Here is a 26143-nt window from a genome sequence, read left to right as displayed (position 1 = left end):
AACCAGAGATAACATACCATAATTCTAACCCATCTTCTAGCAGGTAGACGTGTGGTGGCTGGGAGACGTCTGTGCTTAACTGAATCACTGGTAATAGGAATGGATACAGGTTCATGCTTTCAGCTCCTAATCCCTACGATTAAAACAGAAAACATTAATTAAGATAAACAAACAAAAAAAACAGCAGCATGGAAAAAACACAGTAAAAACAGATTGGTACACAACATCTGGTGAAATCATTCAACTCCTAGATGAGAGAAATAGATTTATATATACATAGATGTGGGGTTGTTCTTGATACCACCAATACTGAAGGGATAGTCTGTGGCAAGGCACTGGTGTGGGTGGAGAATAATGACGGTCCATACCAGAAGGTCGGTGCAAAAACAACAGGGCTTGTTTATTAACAAGATATCAAAAAGGAAGAAGAAGAATCCACAACTAAACTCCCAGGCTTACATAAATAAACAGTAAAGTATTTACACAAACCCCAGCTCCCTGGCACAGCCTCACAAGCTGTATGAGCCCCCTCTCCCTCCAGATCTAAACTAACCATTTAAATAGTTCCCCACAGCCCTACCCTAATCGGGGCATACCACTAAACCAGATGGATACAGGGGTAGCCAGCTAAGAAAATAAACAAATTAACCAAAAAGAATTTGACAGTCCAGTAGATTCTCATGTATAAAGAGTAAAGTAAGTTACATAGTAGAGACACCAGAGTTCCCTCCTGAGGTAATATTATTCAGGGTGCGAGTACTCCCACCCCTCCAATAATAACAGCTTCCAACACTAATACATGCAGTGGCACTCAGTAGTGCACACCCTGAAAAGCAGGAACGCGGCATGGCGCGCACGCCCCCACTCACACTCCAGGATTCACAACAGAGGGAAACAACGAGACACGCCAAAGCCCCCTCCTGCTCTGTAAGTTTAGACAAGTTTAAATACTCCAAGACTTCCTGCAGCACAGATATAGATTTAGCGACAGAGATAAAATATATATATATTCTACCGCAACAAACTGCATTCATGTTTCAATTAAAAACCTAAACATGCATTAGAGAACACCGCAATGCTAGTAAACATGGGCTACAATGATGGCTGTAGGGGGGCACGGGGTAGTGGAAAAGGTACAGAAGAGCCTTTTCACATATATATATATATATATATATATATATATACACATACATACATACATACATACATACATACATATATATATATATATATATATATATATATCACACACACACACAGTACATATGATTAAGTAAATGCATACAGTCATGACAAAGTGGCAACATCCCTTGATTCCCATTATCCACTATCTAAGATACTATTTATCACAATTTTTATTGGGAGATCTCAATGCCGCGAACTTCAGCAACAGTCAAACTTCAATGGAAACAATTAAAAATCTGAGCAAATACTTGAGCTTCTCATGCAGATTATTATTCAACGAGGTCTGAGGGCAACATTTATTATGACACACCCCGTGAGGTTCATGTCTTATCTTTAATAACATTCGCACTATGCTGGCTGTGAAAATGTCACTCTCCTGCTGATTTCCAATGCTTTGGGGGAGTTAACAGTGCCTCGCAATTCCATTCACATATTGCTTACTGACGTTCTTCCAAAACCACAAGAAACAATCTTGTTAAATAAACAGAGGGAGGAAATAATCAGCCAGACATCCATCGAGTGTAACACTAAAATTATGTTAGTTCCCACCCTCCCTGGGCACAAACTGCACAAACTTCCTCTAGTGTGCAGGGAGAACCTATTATTTTCCTAATGATGGGAGAGATTATATTACATTTGCAAATCTATGCATACTCTCTGATACTATATTGAAAGGAAGAAGGGTGTTAAAACAATACGATTAAAATATTGACCGACCCAAAAAAACGAATGTAAGAAAACCGTTGCTGGCGGAGACTCGTGTACTTTGCTTTGCTACAATGATCTGGTGGATCAATAGTGGAGGGATTTCTGAGGGAATCCTGATCCTCGTGTTGACTCCCTGTTGTACATAAATGAAAGCCAGCAGGCCAACTTGGTGCCTGGGACTCTAGAGTCGATGACACCGCTCTACTCTTAGGCATTGTAAGCGACACCACCCCCCTCCTGACCCCCATAACTGACAATGGCACAAAAGTGGGAAGTACGTTGATTAAATTCAACATATTCAGCCTTTAATTCCAACCAAAGGAGCTGCTTAATTAAACGAGAGAACGTATAGAATGGGTATCATTCTTTATTGTGAATCCTGAGATCGTTATAGAGATTTCCTTCTCGGCATCTTACACTGATTACAGGAACGAGCAAGAATCCGCTGACAACGCGCGTGAGTGACAAGCAATTTAGAGACCCTTGAAATCAGCCGAATTTGACTGAAATAGCCTCAGAAGAAATGTTAATCAAGACAGAATTCATGCTCCACAGAACCTGACTGACTCGGGACATGAAGAGGTTTGGATTTGTGTAAATGTAGAACAGCAAGCTGGCAAAGAGCTGTGCAGCCGCAGTTAACGGCTCTCGTTCAATAGAAGTTTAATCGTGTGTCATTTGTGGCGAGTTTGCTACTATGCAGTAGAAATATTTGTCTGTCTAACTTTCCAGAGAGTAAGAGTGAGGACTTCTTGTTATAATGTGCAAACATTTCTATGAACTTTTCTTTGAAAGTCAAAAAGCATCCACAAAAAAAATAAAAAAAGCAAAAGCCCATACAACAGATTTTAATTCTAACTTTGCATATGCCATGAATGAATCTATGCCAGCGTTCTGATGAACCCATTAAGGCGCATGGCGATATATCTGGCTTGGGGACTTCCAAACAAAAATGATGGCAGTATTTTTGGACTGCGAGCAAAGTTAGAAACAACACAGTACAAAATGAAAGGGCCTTAAACTACTTTTATTGAAAATAAGCAAACTATTCCCTTACAGCAGACAACAGCCTGTGGGTAAATACTGCCAGGCTGACACATTGCTTTTAATTTTCAGGTCCCTGTGTATGCAAATGAGCTCAGCCACCGCCAGGGTGAAGCATGATTTTGCTTTATAAAAAGTCACACACTGCTTCACAATCTCACCTCAGATGTTGCCGCAAGAGCAAAACGATCCTTAATGAGCATAAATTAGCAGTGTGGGCTTCAGAAAATGTCAACATTATGAAGGTGAAAACAGGGGAAGCCTGGAGGGGGGTGCAGCTATTAGGCAAGAGATGCTTGGAATGACACAGCAGTGGACAAGGCAAACACAGTGTCATCGAGGCGACTCCAACACATCAGGGGTTCAGAGGAATAAACTCACTGTTGTGAGAGGAATCAAGCTGAAATTCTCACATATACTATCCTTCCGTTATACTAAATACATACCTTTTATTCTTAAATCCTGCCATCTTCCTTGATCAACCCACCCATGTAGACGCAGCACAAATATGGATGCATTGAAGTGGACGCTGCCAATTCCCACTCCATATGTGTTCCCCGCTATTGCATCTATTTCAAGAGCCCACCCCCCCACAGTGCCACAATATATATATACCCACGCACAGTATGCTTGGTGACAAGGTGCTGAGCTCAGTTCGAGTGGCGTACCTGAACCAGATGCACCAGCGTGGTGAGGATGGCACAGCGCAGCATGTTGTGTTCCTCCGACTGCTTCCACAGCAGGGGCAGGTACTGCACCAGGCAGCCCACGTAGGGCCGGATCTACGAGACACAAGCAGGACATGTCCGGTCAGCAGCAGAGCTGGGTTATGTTTCTCAGAGTGAAGACTGACATTTGTTTCCCAACCAGACATTCCCTGTCTTGAAAAAGGAAGAAGAAAAAAAAGTTAAGCCTAAAAAAAACTCAACGCATTTAAATTGTACAGTTTCTGCACAAAGTGGTCTGCAGTAAGATGCTTGACTCATAGCAAAACTAATTAGAAATGACTAAGTCATATTTAACACTATAATATTGTATTATAAACTGGTTACAAATCAAGTCTAAAATAGATAAAAAAAGGAAAATCCTTGTTAATACAAATTAGATCATTTAGTTTTATTTGGACTATGTGAAGCAGTGACTGTGTAGCCCGAGTCCAAATGAGGTGAGGTCAGATTTGGATATGCACAACTGACACTGTCACGAGGAGACGCCCACTGTGCCGTATTGACAAATCCGCAGTAATTGCACACTCAGACTTCATATTGCAGACCATCAAAGGCACCACTGAAAGACCTACAGGGCATTTATCAAGTTATAACAAAATGTGTATAATTACTTTCTTCCCTTCAGGATGTCAACAATCCAGTGAGGCTGGATGAACTAAGAGCCGACAGTTTTACACACAATGCACACTGACCCCTGTGTCAAATGGGGAATTAAGCATCTCTGGCATTGGATCGACAGTACTGTCTAACAAAATTGAGTTTTTTACGGTATTTGTGAACCCCACACAGGACTGGGTATAAATCCGTATTAGGTTGCAACACTGGATTATAACGAACCTGATATTGAACATTCACTGCCACTCTTGTCAAGCACACAAATATGAAGTATTGCTGCTTCTTCCAATACGTATTGAAATCTCCGTCATGTCAGACCTTTAACAATACCTCCCTGGAACGTGAACATGTGCGTTCGTTTCTAATGATTACGGGTCTGCTTCAAACAAACTTCGATAGACAAGGCAGAGTTTTTGAACCTTGTTTTTGAACACCAAACGAGCACGATGGGTCGAATGGCCCCCTCTCGTTTGTAAACTTTCTTATGTTCTTATGGACAGAGAGAGCTCACTGTTGGGCCTGATACAATGAGCAAGAGTCCATTATTATTCACCCTTGGAAAACGCGTAAGCTGTATCTGAGTTATAATGGGATAATATATTTTTGCTTTGTTTGAGTTGATAGGCACTAATCTTTCCAAATCTGCATCGCACTGCAAGCTCCACCACAAACAACCGATTAACATATTCATTATTTGTGACCTAAATGAGTAATTCTTACACAACACATGCCTCTGCCACTTTTCACAAACACAGATACAATTACTTACATTGTTTTTATACACACATCTCAAGTTATTAAGACTTTTTTTATGCACTTGAGGGAAAATGTAAGTAAACAATAACGGAGTATCTGAATTGTTGGACGGTATAAAATCTCTTTTATAATGATAATTGCTTAAGATCTGGGATTTGAAGTTAAACATAACTCAGTAAGTGCACAGACTTTTCAGGAGTTAAACTATAGTGCAACAAATGGAAAACTTTCTGATACATAGGAAAGATACCTACAGTAATAGCTTTCCACAAAATACAACACATAGAGGTTTCTGAAATTCTTTTTAAACTTAATGTGAGCTACCTTGTTTTTGTACTAATAAAATATCCAGCTGTTAAAGTGTTACAAAGCTGTTGTTTTTTTAATTGCAAAAATTCAATTTCCTGTGCGATTTATAGTACGCTAAAGTGGTCAATTTTCAGAGTACTATAATTTTTGCTACTTTTTTAAGTTCATGTAAAGTAATGAATCAGACAAGTCCCCGCTGTTTTTCATGTACAACGCACCTGCATGCTGACTCTTTCGATGACACAGGATATCACGTGGAGGACTTGCATTTTCGTATCACATTCGGTCACTTGCTGAAGCAGCTGGAAGAGGAGGCTAAAAATGGACTCCAGATACTTAAAAATAACATATATGGAGAGATAAAACAAATAAAAATAAAATAAGCATACATAATTCAATAACATGTAAAATAGCGTTTTACAAAAGTGCTGAAAAAAAATCGGTCACAACACAAAGGGTAGAGAGACAGACAGAAAGACCCTCATATAAAATTAAATAAAGGAGCAGGAATAGCCCACATTCAACACAGAAAGCTTTGTATGTTGTTAGTCTGTTTGTTTGCTCTGTATTGTTTTCTGTCAGTTTGTTCAATTTGGTTTCTCCTGGGAATATCTGAGCTCATTAGATCTCTGGTCCTGAGGGCTACAGTGCTGGCAGTTTAAGATATAACTTTCAATTAGCGAACCAATTAACACCTGGAAGTAAAGGATGATTGGACTTAATACCCAAATAATTAGTTCAATTAAGTACTGAAGATCGGCGATGGAAGAAAACCGGAGGGTCGTGCAGCGATGGAGGACTGAAGAGAAAAGACTCACCGGTAAGAACTGGTCTGTCCTGAATTCAAAGTCATCAACAGGTGATCAGATGTTAAGGAAATCACAGTTCAGACAGAGGAGAAAGGGTGTAGTGATGAGAAAAGCAGTAGTTTTCACATTGTTTACCATGTTTGCTGGTTCTCAAGTTAATCAAGAAAAAACACAGCCAAGTGCTTTAGAGGTAAAAAGTTAAATAAAAAGTAAAGCAAGTGTGTCACTACATAAGTAATTCAGGATTACCTTAAAAAAATTGCAAATAAGCATCTCAAAACAATATAGTAATGCTGCAACACCGTTTAACATCGGATTTATACATTTATAAAGGTTGATTTTGTCATGTTTTTTTTTTTATATATTCTTTAATCAAGTACCCACAGTTGTATAAAATAGGTAGAAAGGATATTAAGCTTTAGTGTTGTGGCCGTCTCAATGCGGACCTGCGGGGGCGAGAAAAAACAACAAGGGAAGCAGAGAGATCGATGTCAGTTTCAAACAATTATTTTTCTTGCACTTTAAATTTTTTCTTTATTACTATTGACAATGGACAATTAGCCCCATACGGAAGGCAAAAGGTACAATATCAAACCATCTGTTTCGGATGCCAAGCAGGCAGATGGTTGACGCTCAGTAACTGGCGCCCACAGCTTATGTCACAGAGCACTGCTGTCTATAAAAGCCTGGGACCTTCACCAGGTGACAGCATCCTGTTTAAATTCCCTTTCCTGTGAAGCGAGCGTGACTGCACCACAGAGCAAAATCTGCTCAGTTTGGGTGTTTTAATCACTCTCATACTATTTCTGTGAATAAACCGCACACGCAGTTTGTTGGGAAGACCGGTATTTATAAACCGTATCAAAGGTTTTGATGACAACTTCCTGTCAGAGTGCTGCACAGGCCACGCCCCCGTTCACCTGGGGAGGTCGGTACAAAGACAGAAATACATTGATGCTCAAAGCCCTATCAAAATGACAGCAGTGCAACACACTGATGATAATTAGTTTTAATGAGCAGCAGAAGAATGATTTTACTAAGATCGTTATCATTTTTAACTCGAGGTAGGTCTGAGAAAAATACAATTTTTAAAATTATAATGACCCTAGTCTCTAATATGGTCGCTGGCAGCAAAGATGTGATTGCTTCATAGCATTTGCAAGGAAAACTAATTTACTGCTCTACCACCTATTATGTGCCTCTGTTTATGAATATGAAGTGGGATTTCGTAAAAGGGCTCAGTCATCTACATTCAGAAGAGCAGGCAGCGACAGAGGATGAGGAATGAGACATTTCGCCAGGTCATTTTTTAGTCTGGAGGGCCACGGCTTATGGCATCTTTCCTTCATATCAGGGCCATCCAATCACACTTCAGTAATATGAGCTTCTGTCGCTTTTTATGCAATGTATTCATTTGTGTTACATTTTGTACAAATTTTAAAAAGAAACTGAAGAATCGGGGTCCAACTAGACTTGATTTTAGAATAAATGCATGTTCATCTCCCCAAGGGGATCCCAAATGAAGCCGCATTGTACTCAATCACTTTTGACCCAAAAAAACACCTAGGGATTATTCCAATAATTTACTTGCTCATATTTAAGAAATAATTGTCTGAAATACATTTATCCTATAAACTGTCAACCTATTCATTATAATCAAGGCAGAACTTAACAGACCACTTTCTTCCTGCAATGATAAACTAATAATGCCTACACTTTCAAAAGGTAGAAAAGGGCACCCATTTGCAGCCGTGACTCAGTTTAAAAGAACATCCATCTATCTGAAGTTTCAATAAATGTGGCAAAAGCTACATCAAATAAAAGAGAGGAAATGAAGTCTCCAAGCAAGTATAAAGTCTAAATCTAATCCATTACCAATCCTTTTTATTTTGATGATGTTATTAATTGGCTCGTCTCCCATCCAGAACACTGCTATTATATTACAATTAGGCTAATTAAACCTTCTGTTGTACACAAATTGAGAATTGTTAAAAACTAAATAAAGCAAAAAAGCCCCAAAACATAACTTTACTAGGCCTGTCACAAAGACTCTAGTTTTTCACCTGACAACAAAATACCTGTCAAACAGAGAACACATTTGAGGTTAAAGTGTTTTGTTGTCGTTTTTTCCACCCCGTTTTCTGTGAAAAGCTGAAAAACCCACTCAACCTACTCAAGCCTGCAGAGTTGATTTAGAGTTCATGAGTAAATATATACATTCAAAATGTACAGAACATGTAACTGTGCATTTTTTGACATATAGCATGAACCTTAATAAGGAATAAATGAAGTCATTCTGCTTTGTAATATTCAGTAAAGCAACAGAGTAAACAAAGGTCACTGGCCTGAGGGCCAACACTGACCTGGGAGAAGAACCAATGAATCAATTAAATAATTTCTTTTTTGTATTCTTTTTCTATTTGTTTAAACTCGACTTCCCCCAAGGTTCTTGTCGTGCTTATTTAAAGTATCCATACACTATGCACTCATCAAAATGACATCCGACTGATCCGACCGAGTTCAAGACACTAAGCGTCAAAAGATCAACCAGAACGGCGCACGATGCCGCTGAGCAATTCGCTCTTAAGAGTTATTACACTGCCGACAGTTTACAATTCTAACAAACATCTCAGGAAAAGAGCAGATGATTTCTGTTCCTCAGAGATTCAAGCAAAGCAAATAACTGCTGCTATGAAACCAGAACTTAAAATTTCTTAAGAGCCATTCTCATCCACATAATTATATGATCTCAAACGGTGAGCGCACATGAACAAAAATAAATGCAATAATACAACATCATATGTGTTCTTACTTACATTTGCATTTTCACACTCTATACATGTTTAAAATAATAAAGCAATTGTACTTCAAAGGTGGCAACTTTTAAAAGCAGATGAAGTTCTTACGCAAACTAAATTCAGTATGTACATTTTATTTTAATTCTTCATTATTAAATGCATTTTTTAATAAATGCTTATGTACAATAAAAACAGAGTTTATGGGTAAACAACATTTTTTTTTTTTTAAGAATCGTTTCATTTCTTGAAGTAATATTTATTTTCATTACCTGGCAGTATATTAAACACTGCAGTAGCATAGCAATGTGAGCCTTTGGTTGAAAACAGCAGCTTCTTGGACGGTTTCCCATTTACATTTAATATACAACACAACCTCCAGTTAAATATAGATATATATAAATATATATCTCGAAAGCAATATATTAAAATGTTTTTCCTCCTTGTTATTTCTCAGTTTTAGAGACAAATTCAAAGAAGAGATTGACAGACATAATTGCATCAATTACAACTAAAAGTCCAGTATAATTCTAAGGTAGGTTGTTGTCGTCATCTTTATATAGGTTTAAAAAAGATTACCTTTATGTTACAGTGATAAAGGTACAAAAGCACAGTTTATACCAAAGCGAGTTCGTTTATAGTGCCAGCAATCAGACACTGACATTTCACTTTTCATCCTTTCATTGACATTCTGCTTTTCTGGAAGTTATAAAACTACACATTCTGTCTGAGTTTGCAGTCCACACTGTCGAGAAATCTCAATTCACATGCCTTTTACTATAATACCGATATCACAATATTAACTTCTGTGCCCTTTCTCGCACCGTGCGCGTTGCCCAGGAAACAGTTTGGCATCTCGGGGTGGAAGGTAGAAACCTCGGCTGGATAGATCTGACATAAGGGAGATTTGCCTGAAGCAGCCTGAAATAGGGGTTGTATCTGCGGCACTGAGGTTTGTACTTGTCCCTTGAAAACTACACTACAAAAAACACATCTATTTCAAAGACATAAAATGCGATTCTGCTATATTCAATGGCAGCACACAAAAATACAGAAGTCCTCTAGTTAAAATACATTAAAGAAAACAGTGATATACAGTGAGGGAAAAAACTATTTGATCCCCTATCAATCAGCAAGATTTCTGGCTCCCAGGTGTCTTTTATACAGGTAACGAGCTGAGACTCTCTTAAAGGAGTGCTCCTAATCTCAGCTCGTTACCTGTATAAAAGACACCTGTCCACAGAAGCAATCAATCAATCAGATTCCAAACTCTCCACCATGGCCAAGACCAAAGAGCTGTCCAAGGATGTCAGGGACAAGATTGTAGACCTACACAAGGCTGGAATGGGCTACAAGACCATCGCCAAGCAGCTTGGTGAGAAGGTGACAACAGTTGGTGCGACTATTCGCAAATGGAAGAAACACAAAATAACTGTCAGTCTCCCTTGGTCCGGGGCTCCATGCAAGATCTCACCTCGTGGAGTTTCAATGATCATGAGAACGGTGAGGAATCAGCCCAGAACTACACGGGAGGATCTTGTTAATGATCTCAAGGCAGCTGGGACCATAGTCACCAAGAAAACAATTGGTAACACACTATGCCGTGAAGGACTGAAATCCTGCAGCGCCCACAAGGTCCCCCTGCTCAAGAAAGCACATGTACAGGCCCGTCTGAAGTTTGCCAACATCTGAATGATTCAGAGGAGAACTGGGTGAAAGTGTTGTGGTCAGATGAGACCAAAATCGAGCTCATTGGTATCAACTCAACCTGCCGTGTTTGGAGGAGGAGGAATGACCCCAAGAACACCATCCCCACCATCAAACATGGAGGTGGAAACATTATGCTTTGGGGGTGTTTTTCTGCTAAGGGGACAGGACAACTGCACCGCATCAAAGGGACGATGGACGGGGCCATGTACCGTCAAATCTTGGGTGAGAACCTCCTTCCCTCAGCCAGGGCATTGAAAATGGGTTGTGGATGGGTATTCCAGCATGACAATGACCCAAAACACACAGCCAATTCAACAAAGGAGTGGCTCAAGAAGAAGCACATTAAGGTCCTGGAGTGGCCTAGCCAGTCTCCAGACCTTAATCCCATAGAAAATCTGTGGAGGGAGCTGAAGGTTCGAGTTGCCAAACGTCAGCCTCAAACCTTAATGACTTGGAGAGGATCTGCAAAGAGGAGTGGGACAAAATCCCTCCTGAGATGTGTGCAAACCTGGTGGCCAACTACAAGAAACGTCTGACCTCTGTGATCGCCAACAAGGGTTTTGCAACCAAGTACTAAGTCGAAGGGGTCAAATACTTATTTCCCTCATTAACATGCAAATCAATGTATAACTTTTTTGAAATGTGTTTTTTCTGGATTTTGTTGTTATTCTGTCTCTCACTGTTAAAATACACCTACCATTAAAATTATAGACTGATCATTTCTTTGTCAGTGGGCAAACTTTCAAAATCAGCAGGGGATCAAATACTTTTTTCCCCTCACTGTAGCTTTTCATCTTTAATTACTACAGAAGTCAGCTTTTAGTACATGACTTCTTGTGACCCATCTTCATGTAACTACACAGTTAATTACGGGTATAAGAAGTGAACACACTCAGATGTATACATGCCTATCGTGTCTGAACTTATGGATGCAAATTGCTCATAAATCGTGACCTGCGTTCAGGAAAGTATTTTAAGCCGTACATGAAAAGTTTGGCTTTTTAACAACTTCGAGGAGAACGTGTCATCTTCAGCATATATTTACAGATTGAAGAGACATCTTTTAGAGTTCTCACTACAAATATTTGAAATTGATAATCTAGTCGTGAAGCACATATTAATCACACGATCAGAGAGGTGATGTTACGGTGAAAGTGTTATCTTAGGTCTAAAGGTTTGTTGATACTTACGTACACACCATTAATGAAAAGGAAGCCATTATTTCACACTGGCTCGTTGGTGTATTGCTCTACCCATTATGGAAGCTACAATGACCTCATGCGGTGGCTGCATTAAAAGTGCAAGGTTGGATTTCCTGATTTGACAATACCTTAAGAGGAGCAACGTGTTTGTGAGATAAGCCCTGAGGTAAGGCCTGCTGAATCACACCAGACTTTCTCAGGTCCTGAACAGTTTTTTTGTTGTTTTGTTTCTTCCCCCTGAACGGGCAGGTGTTTGTCGGGTTGGCAGTATCAGTGATAATTCCCAATTAATTTCCTGCCCTGGAAAGGCAGCTGAATCACTGTCTCATATTCCCAGTCTGGCTGGTCGATGTGAAATTGTGTGGCCGCCCCGCGCCGCAGCCTGCTGCCTGGCTGAACCCCTGCACCTGCACAAAACTGGCAGCACAGTCACTGGGGCTGCCTGCTAACCGCTCCACAGACAGCGGAGATGTGGCAAACTGTGAGACGGGCTTCCTTTGCTTATGGGTGATAGGATTTTGGATGCTTTTTTCTTCTTCCTCAATTGTACCCAGTCTGTGAAGATCAGTTATTTCCTTAACTGCATGTTCTATAGTAGATAGCTGGGGCCACTTGCATACAAATATATTAGACTAGTCTTAACCATTAGACTAGTCTTAATTTGACAGTTTGACACTAGTCTAATTCAAGTTAGGCAGTTGCATACAGATCCATCTTTCTGATAGACTTTCCACTGAAACTTCTGGTCCGAGACTACAGCAATAGTGACTGAGGCTGACAGAAGGATCCTCCCATTGGCTAACATACTAAGCTGTTCCACCCACCAGCAATTCCCCAAAACATCGAGACCCCTCCCCACAGACTTCAATAACCAATCCTGTGCTCCATTTGTGTGTTTTGAGGGCGGTTTCCTCTGAAACATTTGTTTTAGAATATTCTCCCATCATTTCTGAACATCTTTTACAGACCGCAATCACAGCAGGTTGACGCTGTTAACGGTTTTGTTATTTTATCCAAAATAGTTTTTTTTTTTTTTTTTTTTTTTATAAATTAACCGAACAAACACACAACCAGAATAAGGAAAACTTGAGAGTTAGATTCATGTTGAATTGGGTATTGCAATAATGCATTATTTCTGTTTGTCTGCCATTTACTAATTCCCAACAACAATGGCAAGAGGGCAAAGTCAAAAGCCTGTACCCAAGATAATCTTCATCAAAGAACAAAGTCAATTGTTTTACTGGACAGGATTACAGTTTCCTTATTCTAAATTGTAATCCTTAAAACTCTTTACGTTACTTTTATGTCTCTGTCCGACTACGATCGACACGCAAGAATAATACATGATTTACTGATGCTGAATTATGGTCGAACCCGGAGAGAATGGAGAGAATCATCTTCTCATATCCATGGGTGCTTAATGTTGGAGACCAAAAGAAGCAATACATATAAAAAACTAAGAGCCTTTAATCACCACATATGCCAAACAAAATCTTTTCACACTAAGCAATCAATGTGCTTATATAAAATTGTTTTAAGAGGAAATCCAGACCTGCACCCTGTGGATCGGGTACTTTATGTACCTCTCTAGGCTCCTAATTAAAGCTCAAATTATATTATGGCCTGCCAGTTAAAAGCATCACTCCTGTGGATTTTTTGAGCCGTTCGTCAGAGCACTAAAATAAGTGGTTTACGCCATTTCTGAAAAAAGCTTTGACAGACTGCGTCAAGCGTGGTATTGCTGGTCCTTCTTACGGCCTGTTCGAATGCTTTCATATTGTGCCGAATTTAAAGTTAAACAAACTTTACTGTCAATTTTGATTATTTCATTATACAGTATTTTCTATTTTTTTTCCCCAAAAAGTTTAGCTTGTGTTTGTTTTGATTTTAACTTACAACATTTGCAAAGAAACACCCCAATAATTGCCCTCAACAAGCTTTAAAGAAAAGCTTTGCCAAATCTCGATGGGTGTCTGCCATTACGAGACCTTTATAGTGTTATTGCTTCTATACATGTTCACACTGATGACGAAACTCACCACAAGATCGGGATCCTGCATCAAATTCAGGATGGCTTCGTATAGCAGGGGTCTTAACTCGGACTTGAATTTCACAGAAATCCACTGTCCAACCAGCCAAATCACCCTCCTCCGAATCAACTTGTACCTGTTGATAAAGAAAATGAGGTATGAACGCATATATTTAATTGGGATTCATTATCCAACTGGCCAAATTCTTCTCTTTACCTTGGTGTGACTCCTTCAAAAATCTGCGTTTTCTTTTTAAATCATTTGTATATTGTAAAATCAGACCTGTAGATTTTCAAAAAAACATTTGCCAAGATGCCACTCACAGGTCACAAACCATACAGCTCCCTCACCTGCCAACCTCACACTCTCTCAGTGGTCTGAACACACAAGATCGATACGAGCTGCTCAATACATGTTTCACCAAAGAAGATATCTGTGACAGGAAACTGCGTGGAACGCCAAGCTGAAGAATAGACTGAAAAAGAGGAGCAAATCAAAACTGACCATCTCCAGAACTCTGCAATGTACGAAGGTGTCTTAAAGGCATTGTATAAAAGCTCTCTGAACTGGGGAACATGGCAAGAAATCCTTCAAAATGTAAATATAAAATAACACCCCCCTCCCCTAAACCACATGACTTCAGATAACAAACTGGACCGAAAAATAAAGAAATGGTCGACTGCTCTAGTGATCTTGCTCGTAATACTCCAACTGATTTATTACACAGGTGTGAAGAAATAAATCCCAAGGTAAGCATAAAAAATTACTTTTATATAATATTCTTGAAATTGAAAGTGCTGTGGATAGCCTACCAAATCACTAGGAAGAGAAAAAATGTATGAGTGCAAAAGTAAGTAAGCACAAATTATGTTTTTTTTGTTGTTTTTGTGTGTGAATGGAATAAAATAGTGCATAGAGAACTGAGACATTAGCAACTGGTTGAATCTACAAATAAAAATAAAATATTTAGAAGTGAAAAGGAGAACAAAAATAAAAAGGACAGCGATTATTTAAAATGATCAAGCATTTTCTGCATAAAAGTATCACGCTGTTCTCACTAAGCCTCACAGCCCAGACAAACACTTTACCAGCACATTCATTCACAGCTTTCATTAACAAATGCTAATGAAGGCAGGCTTACACTAATTAAAACCGAGAGCCGTGTACACAGCGAGGAGCGTGCCGGCTTTGCTGCGTCGTCGCCAACATATGATCCAGTGAAACGTGCGCGACACTGTCTCGTGAAGGCGAGCTAAGCAAACGCCCCAGGCAGACCGTGCGCAAGAGCAATCATCTGGACTGCTGCTCTGTCAACTCCCTGTTTAACGGTGGAGACATGTCTGCGAGCCAAACAGAGTGGAGACAAGTCTAGTAAAGTTATATTAAACCATTTTATTGGAGTGCATGAATATTAGTGTCTGATTAAATTCTTCTCCTTATGCATAACAGCCCCAGCACGTTAGAACTAATCTGTATGTAACAAACATATCAGGTCAAATATTCAAGAGCAGGGATGAAAAATGCAGAGGACACAGCTTGGTGTAGATGCTGCTGTTTAGGAGACTCCTTACAGGGTTAATGATATAAAGTTGCTGCTGCTAACATTACTTTTACATGCTAAAAAAGGGAGCACTAGGACTAATGCTACTTTAAAGTGCTGTTTAGACTGTTACAGTGCATCCATCCGCCCTGCTGGTGTGTGTGAATGGCATGTGTTGGATGGCAGGGGAGTTGGAGGAGATTGGCCTTGTCTGTTGTTGGCAATGCTGTGCTCAGCTGTTAACTGATATTTTCAAGTCTGACTTCTGAGTGTTCTGGGATTCCACTGGACAAAAACCCCAACTGAAACATTAGAGGAATGCCAATAGATTGAACACACAAAAACTGCTCATAATTAAAAACTAACAGCTAACCTTGAGACTTAAAAGATTAAAATTCAACTCAATATATAGACGCACACAAATGCTTACATAGCCTACACTTATATACAGTGTCTATCGAAAATAAACCAAATTTCAAAATGTTAACTTTTTGTTGCCTTATAGTCTGTAAAGTTTTTGTATTTTTTTCATGCATCTACATATCCTAACCCACAACTTGCAGGGTGAAAAAAATATTCAAGAAACGTGATGAAAATTAAAAACTGAAATAGCATTGTTGGATAAGTGTCCACCCACTTTGTTATAGCACTCCTAAATTAGCTCAGGTGTAAACAGTTGCCTTCAAAATCACACGCCAAGTTAAGTGGCCGCCGCCTGTGTCAAATTGAAGTGATTCACATAATTTCAGGATAATCTCAGCACTTCCCTCTACTGGGTCGTGCATTTCCAAGCAAAGACTCGACCATGAACACTAAGGAGCTTTCAAAAGAACTTCGGGACAAAATTGCTGAAAGAAACAGATCAGGGATTGGGTATATTAAAAAAATAAAAATAAAATCAATCAAAGGCCATGAATATCCGTTGGAGCAGAGTCAAGATGATTATTAAGAAGTAGAGGGTTTATGACATCACCAAGACCCTACCTAAATCAGGCCGTCCCTACAAACTGGCTGACCGAGCAAGGAGACAGATCAGAGAGGCTACAGGAGGCTAATTGCAACTTTGCAAGAGCTACAGGCGTTTACGGCCAAGACTCGTCAAGTGTGCACGTGACAACAATATCCCAAGTCCTTCACAATTCTGGTCTGAACGGTACTAAAGAAAGCCCACCTTGAATCCACTTTGAAGAATGCCAAAAAAAACTGGAGATTCTGTAGCCATGTGGCAAAAAATATCCAGTTTAGTACATTTCAAATTCTGTCTAATTTTTTTTCCCCTCTTATCATTAATTTAAAGAGAACAATTTGTTTTATTTCTTAAAAAAATCACAGTTGAAATACTGGTTCTCTCGTGTAGGCTTATCTTATCCTCAATTTCCCCGGCCAGCTTTCCTTCTCAGTACAATTCCCTGACACCACCAGAGAGATAAATATTGCTGCCACAAACAAACCGCAATATTAGATAAAAGTTAATGTTTTTCTCAGTGTTACATAAAGAGTGGCCTGAGAGCAGGTCCTTTTAAGGCATAAAATAAACGTATCTGAACTTAAAACAATGAGAGAATCTCAAACTACCAGACGAGATAAGCTTGTATTTGAATACGGCCAACTTTTCTTTATATCCAAATACTTCACAAGAATAGATCTTTCTTGAAGTACAGCAACACTTACAAGTGCTTGGTGTGTCATTTAAATGAAATACTCCAAATGTTGCATAATAAACTGCAGTTTGACATTGGGTCAGACCCTTTCTAGGCCTTTGAAAACTATTACCTGTGTAACTTATTCCAAAACGATTCTCATTATTGATTGCAGGTGTCTGGAGTATATCACCTGCATGTATTTCACAGGAGAAAATATTACCATAGAAAAGATATCAGAAGCTTACACTATTACTTTAAAACTGTTTGTATGGACAGCAAATGGTCTCAATTCAAGGGTTTTGACTCTGACACACGAGATACCCGTTACCAGACACTCCCTGGTAGAATCGCCCAGCTGGGCCATTTCAAAGAGCTGGCTGCATTAATGAGACACCAGCTCGAAGACACAACCGGGGCATTAAAAGCTCCGGGAGACGGTGGCGATTTTAATTTTGGCAGAAGGCTCTGGGGCACCGCTTGCTTCTTAAGTGTCCTATTTCCTTTGATATATTACATTACATTACAATTTGCACACTGAGGGCCCAAATTAATTACACATCATGTTTCTGAGCCCTGCCAAATAAGTGCGGGAGCAATTAGACCCGAGGCCGATAGCAGCGAGTGATACGGATTCTGAGCTTTGTGCATCGCAAGTCTTGCTTTTGTTATAAACAGTGTTTTCGTTCATTTATTTAATTGTAACTTCAAGCTAGAACATACTAATCCAATTTACAGCTCAACTCCCAGGTCACTGAAGCTTCTTGAAAGTCAATTCCTCACAATATCGGCTTTAGGCAAAAAGGAGGTGGGGGTCTGGCATGCACACACGCAATAAAGCATGGTTATTACCTCATAGCACAGGCTGTGCAATCACACTCCAGCACAGAGACTACATGCTGACACTAATGTGTTCTGGTATTACCACAGTGTGCCATACTGTCCTCTCAGGCAATCAAACCCACACAGGGCATTAATGAGATGGTGCTCCTCAGATCACATGCATTGACTGCAGAAATCAAATGCAGATTCTCTATCTAAAGTCAACGTGTATATTTTATTTTCAATCAGAGCATTTATTCCACATTCACATGTAACACACAGATATTATAACAAACCCTGAGGCTGTCTGTAATAGTTCAGCGTGGTATTATTCCAAGGAGCCGTTTTAAATTGTTTATCGGTAACACTATTGCTCCCCCCACCTCCGGGGAGACCTTGCAAATAAGAAATCAGCCCATGAGAAAATGGGTCTCAGAACGGAAGTCACACAGACTAATTATAGATCCGATATGTGCCTCTTTGATTGCAAAAAAGGGGAGAGTTGTTTGTGAATTTGCAATGCCATGGCAGCAAAGAATGTCTCTTGTTTTATTTCATTTTTAGAGGGTTAATAAATATTCATGTCAACTCATATTTGAATGCTCGTTAGTTTTTCCAGTAACATTATCCCTTTAAATGAGGGCCAATAATTTACTACGCCAACGTTCACAAACAGACACGGCTATATTTCACAATTTATTTGAAGAAAAATACTAAATGTAATCAGCCACAATTTAATATATGTATACCACACACACTAACAATTCTCTTCAAGCATTGTATGAACAAATATAATAAGGAAAGAGTTATAAAAAGTGCATTTCTTTTAACCAATTAAGTCACCCACCGAGTGCTTACTATTCTCAACCGTTTAACCTTTAAGATACAGCTTTACTTATCTTTTAGTAGAAATTCAACTTGAAAAAGAAAAATGATTAACTAAAGGACTGGCAGATTAAAAAGAAAATCCCCTACCGACTCTCTCTACATTTCAGAGATCGAGATATCGGCTTCCTCAGAGATTTATTTGGAAGCAGATGTGAGCACATGTAGTCTCAAAGTCACCTTCAAAACTCAGTTTAATACCATGTTCTACTGAATTGGCCCAGACAGCTGCATTGGCTACTCCTAAAAGCTTTTTATACATAAGCCATAGGATACAAAATACAAAATAAACGGCAACTTAAACAGGGGTACTTATGGGATCCTGTTATCTAACTATAAACTTTCAAATGGATTCAATACGGAGGAAATAAGATGAAAATGCAACAGTATAAGATACACAACAGATGTTAAACAGGGGAGGCTATTTGACAAAGCAAGGGCACTTCAGAAATGTGTCAAGAATGCCAAATATGCATTTGCCACCCATTTATCATTCTTCTCTCTGTCTTTCACTCTCCCCTCTTTCTGTCATAGCAGACTAGAAAGAAAAACTAGAAATAGGGTAGACAGTTAAGGGGAAACACACTGAACTGTAATAGGGAAGTTTTTCTTGCTTAAACATGTAGAAATGCCAATGCTTTGTAAGGGAAACCTTGCAGCTGTAAAGCAAAGTAAGATGTAAAAAACACAAATTAACAACTAAATTAAAATAAAATTAACTGCAGCACACTTTGATAAGGGGAAGAAGGTCAGATGTGTTAAAGCCACATACTTTTAAATCAATAGTAGAATAAAATCTAAGTTGCATATAACAGCTGATGGCTGTTGGAACAAGTCTCCTTTTGTAGATGCTTAGATTGTTTTGTCAGTTTGAATTATATCCAAATGCCACCTAATATCGCCGCAATGGGTACTAGGACCTGAATGGTCTGGACAAAACTGGTCGGGACAGAGATCTGATTTGAAAAACAGGGGAAAAAAACCTCTGGCACCAAAAACACGAGATTCCAGCAACCAGTGACAGCCTTGGGTATCAATGATGAACCGGCTCAATAACATCATTGCTGAATGAATGCAGTTTGCTTACAGTCACCAATTATGACAGCTGCTGTCAGGACATTAAGGCAAGTCAATACAGATGCCCTCAAAAGTGACAATCCTTTTAATCACTGAAGCTTATCTGTCTTAGCGCAGAAGACGCCAACAAAAAATAATTCCTGCCAATGCCAATCATATCTAAACTTTACTTCAACCCTCTCTTTAAATATGCCCCGTTAATATGTACTCCTGACATGCAAACAGACTACTGTATTAATCATTTTATAGACTCACTAAATCACTAATAAAAGTAAGTGTTTTGTAGAGGCACTTTATTAAGTGTATTGTACAGGCATGCTGTGTTCGTAGAATCCAGACGTACATTTTCGGTTCTTTCTTTTTTTACAGTGAATAGTAAACAGTCAATGTGGGCCAAAAGATACAAATACCAATACTAAGGGTTCACTTGGTATTTTCACCTTGAGGATAAAATCAAAGCAAACTACTACCAAAAAATACATAAAAAATCTATCAAAACTCTTGAAGCTGAGAAGGCCTTGGTCTGCAGTCTAAATGACAGACTTACTCCATCTACACTTATGATGGGGTATTTATGTTATTTTAACTGAATCGATCAGTCTTGGAAATTGTCTTATATAAATTGTATTTGTATACTTTTGTGTAGTTATTAATGGGGAACAAATCATGTGCTGGGCTCTTCGATTGCTAAGGTGTACCCCTTTTCTTTCTGCAAAATACCTTAGATTTAGTGGTGTTTAATTTAAATTCCTTTTACTCACATATTCAGTAAAAAAGATTTACAGCGAATTGTGAGCGCTTCAGATTACAAACTAGATTTATTACTTCTGAGAGATTGTTTTTGTTATTTATGGATATAAACATGTCATCCGAAGTATATTCATTATTCACCTGACAAGCTACAAGAAAATTACTTCACTGAAATCTCTGCTTTTGAATTGCAATCACAAAAACAAACAGACTGAAGCTACAACAAGGGGAGTCATTTGATCAGAGTTTGATTGTAAGTAGTTTTTTTTAATAAATCAGCCTGATGTAGATTATTTTGTTTCTGTCCACAGGGTGATTTCAGAGCGGGTTCAGATTGCCGACACTCAATCTACCACAGTGACTAAAGGCATGTTTTCAGCTGCGATGACACAGGAGGTGAAATCAGGCCGCAAGTCCCAGCTCTAGCAAAACCACGTGGCACACGATACAAGGACACCAGTCCAAAGACACAGATCCATCAGCCGGGGAGAGGGAATGGAGTCAGCAACCTCACATCGAAGGAGCGGGTTAGACTTTCTCGGACCTGAATACAAGATCAATGCATTGGCCCTCCACGTTTACTCACACCTCAGTGGAAGATGTTAGCGAGATAATTTCTGTGATTTCTGCGAATCTGTGAATCACCAAATCAGTTCAGAGAGTGAATTAGCAAAGTGGCAAGTTTTCTCTGCCAAACAATCATCCCAAATGGAGCAGCGTGTAGACCGAGCCATTTAGCTGTGTATGCGTCTCACTCCAGGGCGTGTCCACCTGACAGGCTGGGCTGAAATGTGTGCAGAGTTTGATATTTGTGTCGAATGCAAAGGCCACTATATCACTGTGTCTAGATAAATTAGACCACAGAGCTTCTGACACATGCCAGCAGGTTTGTGAATATATTGCAGAGAATCATTACCATGTTAACCGCTCGTCTTAAAAATGCTTTATCAGCAATCCTAGCTCATTGCGACTGTGATGCATCAACTGGGAGGACGAGAGTGACAGCCCAGCTCATGCAGGGGCCTTAACCGTCACGTTCGGACAGCCGCCTCGGCTCCTGCCAATCATCCTGAATACTTCTGCATTTATATGTAAATTACATTAAAGCCAGGAAACTATATTATATATATTTGACTTAGTGATGTATAGGTCTCTCTCTCTCTCTCTCTCTCTCTCTCTCTCCCTCCCTCCCTCCAGGTAGTTTATTGTAGTTAATAATAGATTAAAATCTCCAGTGTGCCACAAACATTCGGGTGCATAAAATAGAAAATCCATTTGTCCCATCTATGTATTTGAACAGTCTGCTTACAGGATCATAAATGTAACTGAAGTGTACCTCTTCAAAAGAAAGTGAGCAACCTTCTCTGCGCAGGTTAGGTCGGGTCCCAAAGAGGACAACATGTGTCGTGCCACCTCAGTCTTCTCTGAGCTCAAGATTCCCAAAGGCCTGTACTTTGCACGAGTGCCGACCACAGACGTATATGAACTGGACTTAGGCCCCCAAGACGACCTCTGCTGTCATGAGCTATTGAAAGCATGACTGATTGATTGCAGTATTCCGAGTTGAGATTAATTAGAAATTAAAAATGTTCACAGTTTTTAAATCGTGCTCCTCTAATAATTCTTCTCTTTAACTCTTAACACTCACCTCCATTTTCCCCTGGTTGGACTTCTTAGATGCACAAGTGTTTAATATGGACATTTTGAGGAGTACAGGTATGTGACACCTATCAAATGACAACCTGTACTATAATACTGTTTACTAAATGCGTTTATAGAAATGTTGACCTTTTTCCTCTATGGGAAACCTTTTTTTGATTTGTTTTGTTGAAATAACACTCATATTGAAATTTTGAGAAGTTTTAGGTTGAAAATACAATAAGAAATTAAATAATAATGTGCATTTGAAAAAAACTAGCTTATGGCCATTTCTCCATTATAAGGGCCACTAGCATGTGGGACCACTCAAATGAAAGCATACAAACTACAAAATCAGTTTCTGCATTGTTGATCATGATTAGACACACTATATTGCACCACTACCACCTTTTTTCCTCAAGATAAATAACAGCATAATTATGAATTATGAATAATGACATTTTAGGATTTTTAAACGTATTTTTCTTACAATTTTCCTCACAGTACTAGTCAAAATACAATTTTAAAACACACTGGGTGGAAACTGATTAAAAACTGAAGGAGTTATGATAATGTATTTTTTACGTATTAAAAATAGCAATTCTAGAACCCGAGTATATATTATCCCTACTTTGAAAGTCAATATCTCCACACAGAAACATCCGATCTTAACAATCTTGCTATCATCTGAATGCTTCTGATGTTTCTGGTTATACTAATGCCATTAATGGATATATCTAGATATATCTCAACCTGCCGGTGGCTTGAAAACAATGGGGCTGAGAGTAAAGAGTTAACAATCTAAGCTGACACTGAATAAAGAGACTAATAAAAGGAAACGTAAAGGTCCTTTTTAACTAACAAGCAGGAAAATATTAGAACTAGAGAGGTCTGGGCCTGGGGAAATACATTTATTAATTTCTCTTTTTTTTTACTATATTAATAATCTGCTTCATCATCAAGTGCTGAAGGCCTACTTTATGCGTGACAGTGTGTGTGGGAGGTAACGCAGCACGCAGGCGAACAGGGAAAGCAGTTGCTCCAGAGGACAGGTCGGCACAGCTGAGAGACAACTGAACTGCTGTGGAGGTGCAACATAGATACAGGGGTTTCCTTTGAGGAGGCTGAAATATACGGGACAGTATGTGAGTGGGGATTGACGGTCTCTCACACAGCAGAGACATGGGGGTCTGTAGGTCTGATATCAGGGGCTACATTTACAGCTTCTGCAGGAGCCACACATTCATGGTGCTTTTCCTGCCACAAAGGAATCACAGAGCTAAGCATTATCTGAGAGGGACAGTGAAGCAATATGAGAGCACAACACCAAGCCAGTCTCTGAATTAATGTCATAACTGGTATAAATTCACATTCATCAAGGTGGCTTGAGGTTTTGTACACAGCACAGACCTGTGGTCTGGCACACACGACCCAACACCGTATAAAGTGCCGTTTCAGCGTTTTCGCCCTACATTTCTACTCCTTTTAAGACTCGAGTCGATACCCGTTTAATTTATAAGTGTATCCAAGTTCAACTGAGGAGCAAATTAATAACAGCAAGACCGGCTAAAAATATGAGGCTGTGCTATGAAGCAATTAAATGGGCTCTTAATATTTCTTTCTATATTTAAATATTCATCAAGATGTGGCCTGAAGTCACTCCCCCAACCTAAAAAAAAACATTTAATACTTCATTAGTGATATTTTGCAACCTCATTTGAATTAATTTCCATTAATTAACATGATATCTTAATGACACCAGTTGTACTTTTAATTTACCAGATTAGTATGCTATATTGCATACATCTGGTGATGCAAGCATTAGATCTACAAAAAACATGTACAATACTCTCTAGTTATTAGGTACGCAAACTGCATGTGAAAATTGTAGAACTGACACTCCATAATGGTGAGCAAGGAAGTATTTATTTTTTGCCCATCAATTGCTTATCTTTTTGGTATACTGTCCTCCTATAAACTCCTAGGTCTTCAACTATATTTATTTATTAAACTCCCATCTTTGAAAAGTAAAGTTGAAAACTAAAATGAGTCTGCCTTTAATTCAGGTCAATAAAGGCCATTAAACGGATACTTAACTCCCAGCCCCAGAAAGCCCCACCGAGTGATCGATTCGATTTCTAGTTACAGTACAGCACACAAAATATCCCTTCAGTTTTCCCAGATCCTGTTTTCATACTTGGCTGCAGGGTTCTGCCGAGCGTTTATGCTCATAGGGAAACAGATGGTCAGTTTCACAAAGTGAGGAAATAACTCTCTCTAGCACTGGGTGTGAGATTACCGACAGATAACGAGCTAGACTTATTAAACTGGAGCAGGAGGAAAAAGTAATCAATCATATACTTGTTTTTATTTTGTATATATTTAAAAAGATATACTTTAAGCAGGGTATTTCTCTCTCCCTTTTTGTTTGTCTTTAGGCTTTGACACTAAAAGGTCTAAAAGGACCTGAAGGCAATCAGTTTGTAAATTAAAAAAAAAGATGCACTTTTGAGAGAAGATGGATTGGCCGTGTCCTAAATTCAAATCAAGTTGTCTCTGATTGAGTGAGGGATACGCCACCAACAGGAAGTAACAATCCCCATAATTATTTACAGAGCTACTGCAACCAGGATTTTCAACACGAAACAAAATATTTTTTTTGTCAGTTGCAGGCTATAAAAAAAAACATTAAAAGAAACAAAGCATTGTGCCGTAACACCAACACATATTTAGTATACACGGTTTTCGGTATTTTTGGTTTGCATGCGTTTGTGTCAGTCAGCCAAATGCTGTATCATTACAAGCACAACGTTGACATTGTAACACATCTTTAGAACAGAGCATCAGGAGATCTTAAGCACAGTGTACCAACCCAAATGTGTGCGACTGAATCATAAAACTACAGTTGTATAAGACTGCACTGCATCCTCCGTGCCCAAGAAACGTGTACTCGTAGATAAGGCTCTGATTTCTCTAAGCAACACTGCTCCCAACGGAAGAACAAGGAAGGACAAAACTAATCCTATTACACTAATTGTTTTTGCTAAGCATTTCATTAATATTGAAAAGATCCTGCACAGAAACATAACACAGGGCTGTTACACTCTACTTAGCATGCAGAACTTCAGGCAGGATGTCAGAAGGCAGCATACAAGGGATGCAGAAATGTTTCCAACTGTACTTCTGTGTGTGTGTGTGTCCAGGTTTTGTACCGAGAGAACAATAAAACATTTAGAAAGAGTATCACTGACATTTCAGATGAAGTACATTTAAAATTCCCTTTGAAAAAGTAGACCACCTACGTAAGAAATCAGACTTTGATCTGAAGAATCGCGCAGGCCCTTTCATCTGCAAGAGGGAGACATTAGTTCTCTGTTCTTCTGCAGAGAGGAAAGTTGTTTTGCCTCCCAATGGCAGGAACGCAACTCAGAGAGCAATTCAAACACCAAGTTCCTTGACTTCACAAGCTACGGGGTGATCTCTGGGACCTCAAACAGGTGTGCCAACAGAAGAGCATTCATGCCTATGTGCGTGATGAAGTGTAGCTAAAAATGGCTGTAGCAGAGAAAATGCAGGCGTTCATTCAGTGGTCGAAATGTATCATTGACTTAAAAAATAATAATAATGACATGTTTCTAACTACACACACACAAAACACCATTAATTTACCTATTCTACTTAATCTCCTTTAGTGTTAAATCATCATACAGTCCTATAAAGGATAAGAGTATGCACAATATTATTTTTTCTACCCATAAGAAAATAGTTTAATTGAATAAAAGTACATCATTTTACCTGCAGATGTATACACCTCTACCCCGATATAACACGATCAGATATAATGTGAATTCGGATATAACGCGGTAAAGAAAACTCAAAACACAATGGACACGAGCATCG

At 39.1% G+C, this 26143-nt stretch overlaps 1 protein-coding gene across 1 annotated transcript in view; it reads right to left on the bottom strand.

Annotated features, from left to right (window-relative positions):
• Nucleotides 1-26143, bottom strand: part of ipo11 (importin 11) — a 179150-nt gene that overhangs the window by 101383 nt on the left and 51624 nt on the right. Inside the window, exons 16-21 of the mRNA XM_066711430.1 lie at nucleotides 13901-14027; nucleotides 6567-6600; nucleotides 6164-6204; nucleotides 5564-5680; nucleotides 3606-3719; nucleotides 18-133 (exon numbers count right to left, since the gene is read on the bottom strand). Coding sequence (XP_066567527.1) covers nucleotides 18-133; nucleotides 3606-3719; nucleotides 5564-5680; nucleotides 6164-6204; nucleotides 6567-6600; nucleotides 13901-14027 — 549 coding nt within the window. The remainder of the gene's footprint in view (nucleotides 1-17; nucleotides 134-3605; nucleotides 3720-5563; nucleotides 5681-6163; nucleotides 6205-6566; nucleotides 6601-13900; nucleotides 14028-26143) is intronic.

Source organism: Amia ocellicauda, chromosome 8 (assembly GCF_036373705.1).
Source record: "Amia ocellicauda isolate fAmiCal2 chromosome 8, fAmiCal2.hap1, whole genome shotgun sequence".
NCBI lineage: Eukaryota > Metazoa > Chordata > Actinopteri > Amiiformes > Amiidae > Amia > Amia ocellicauda.
This window is presented reverse-complemented; position numbering and strand designations above follow the sequence as displayed.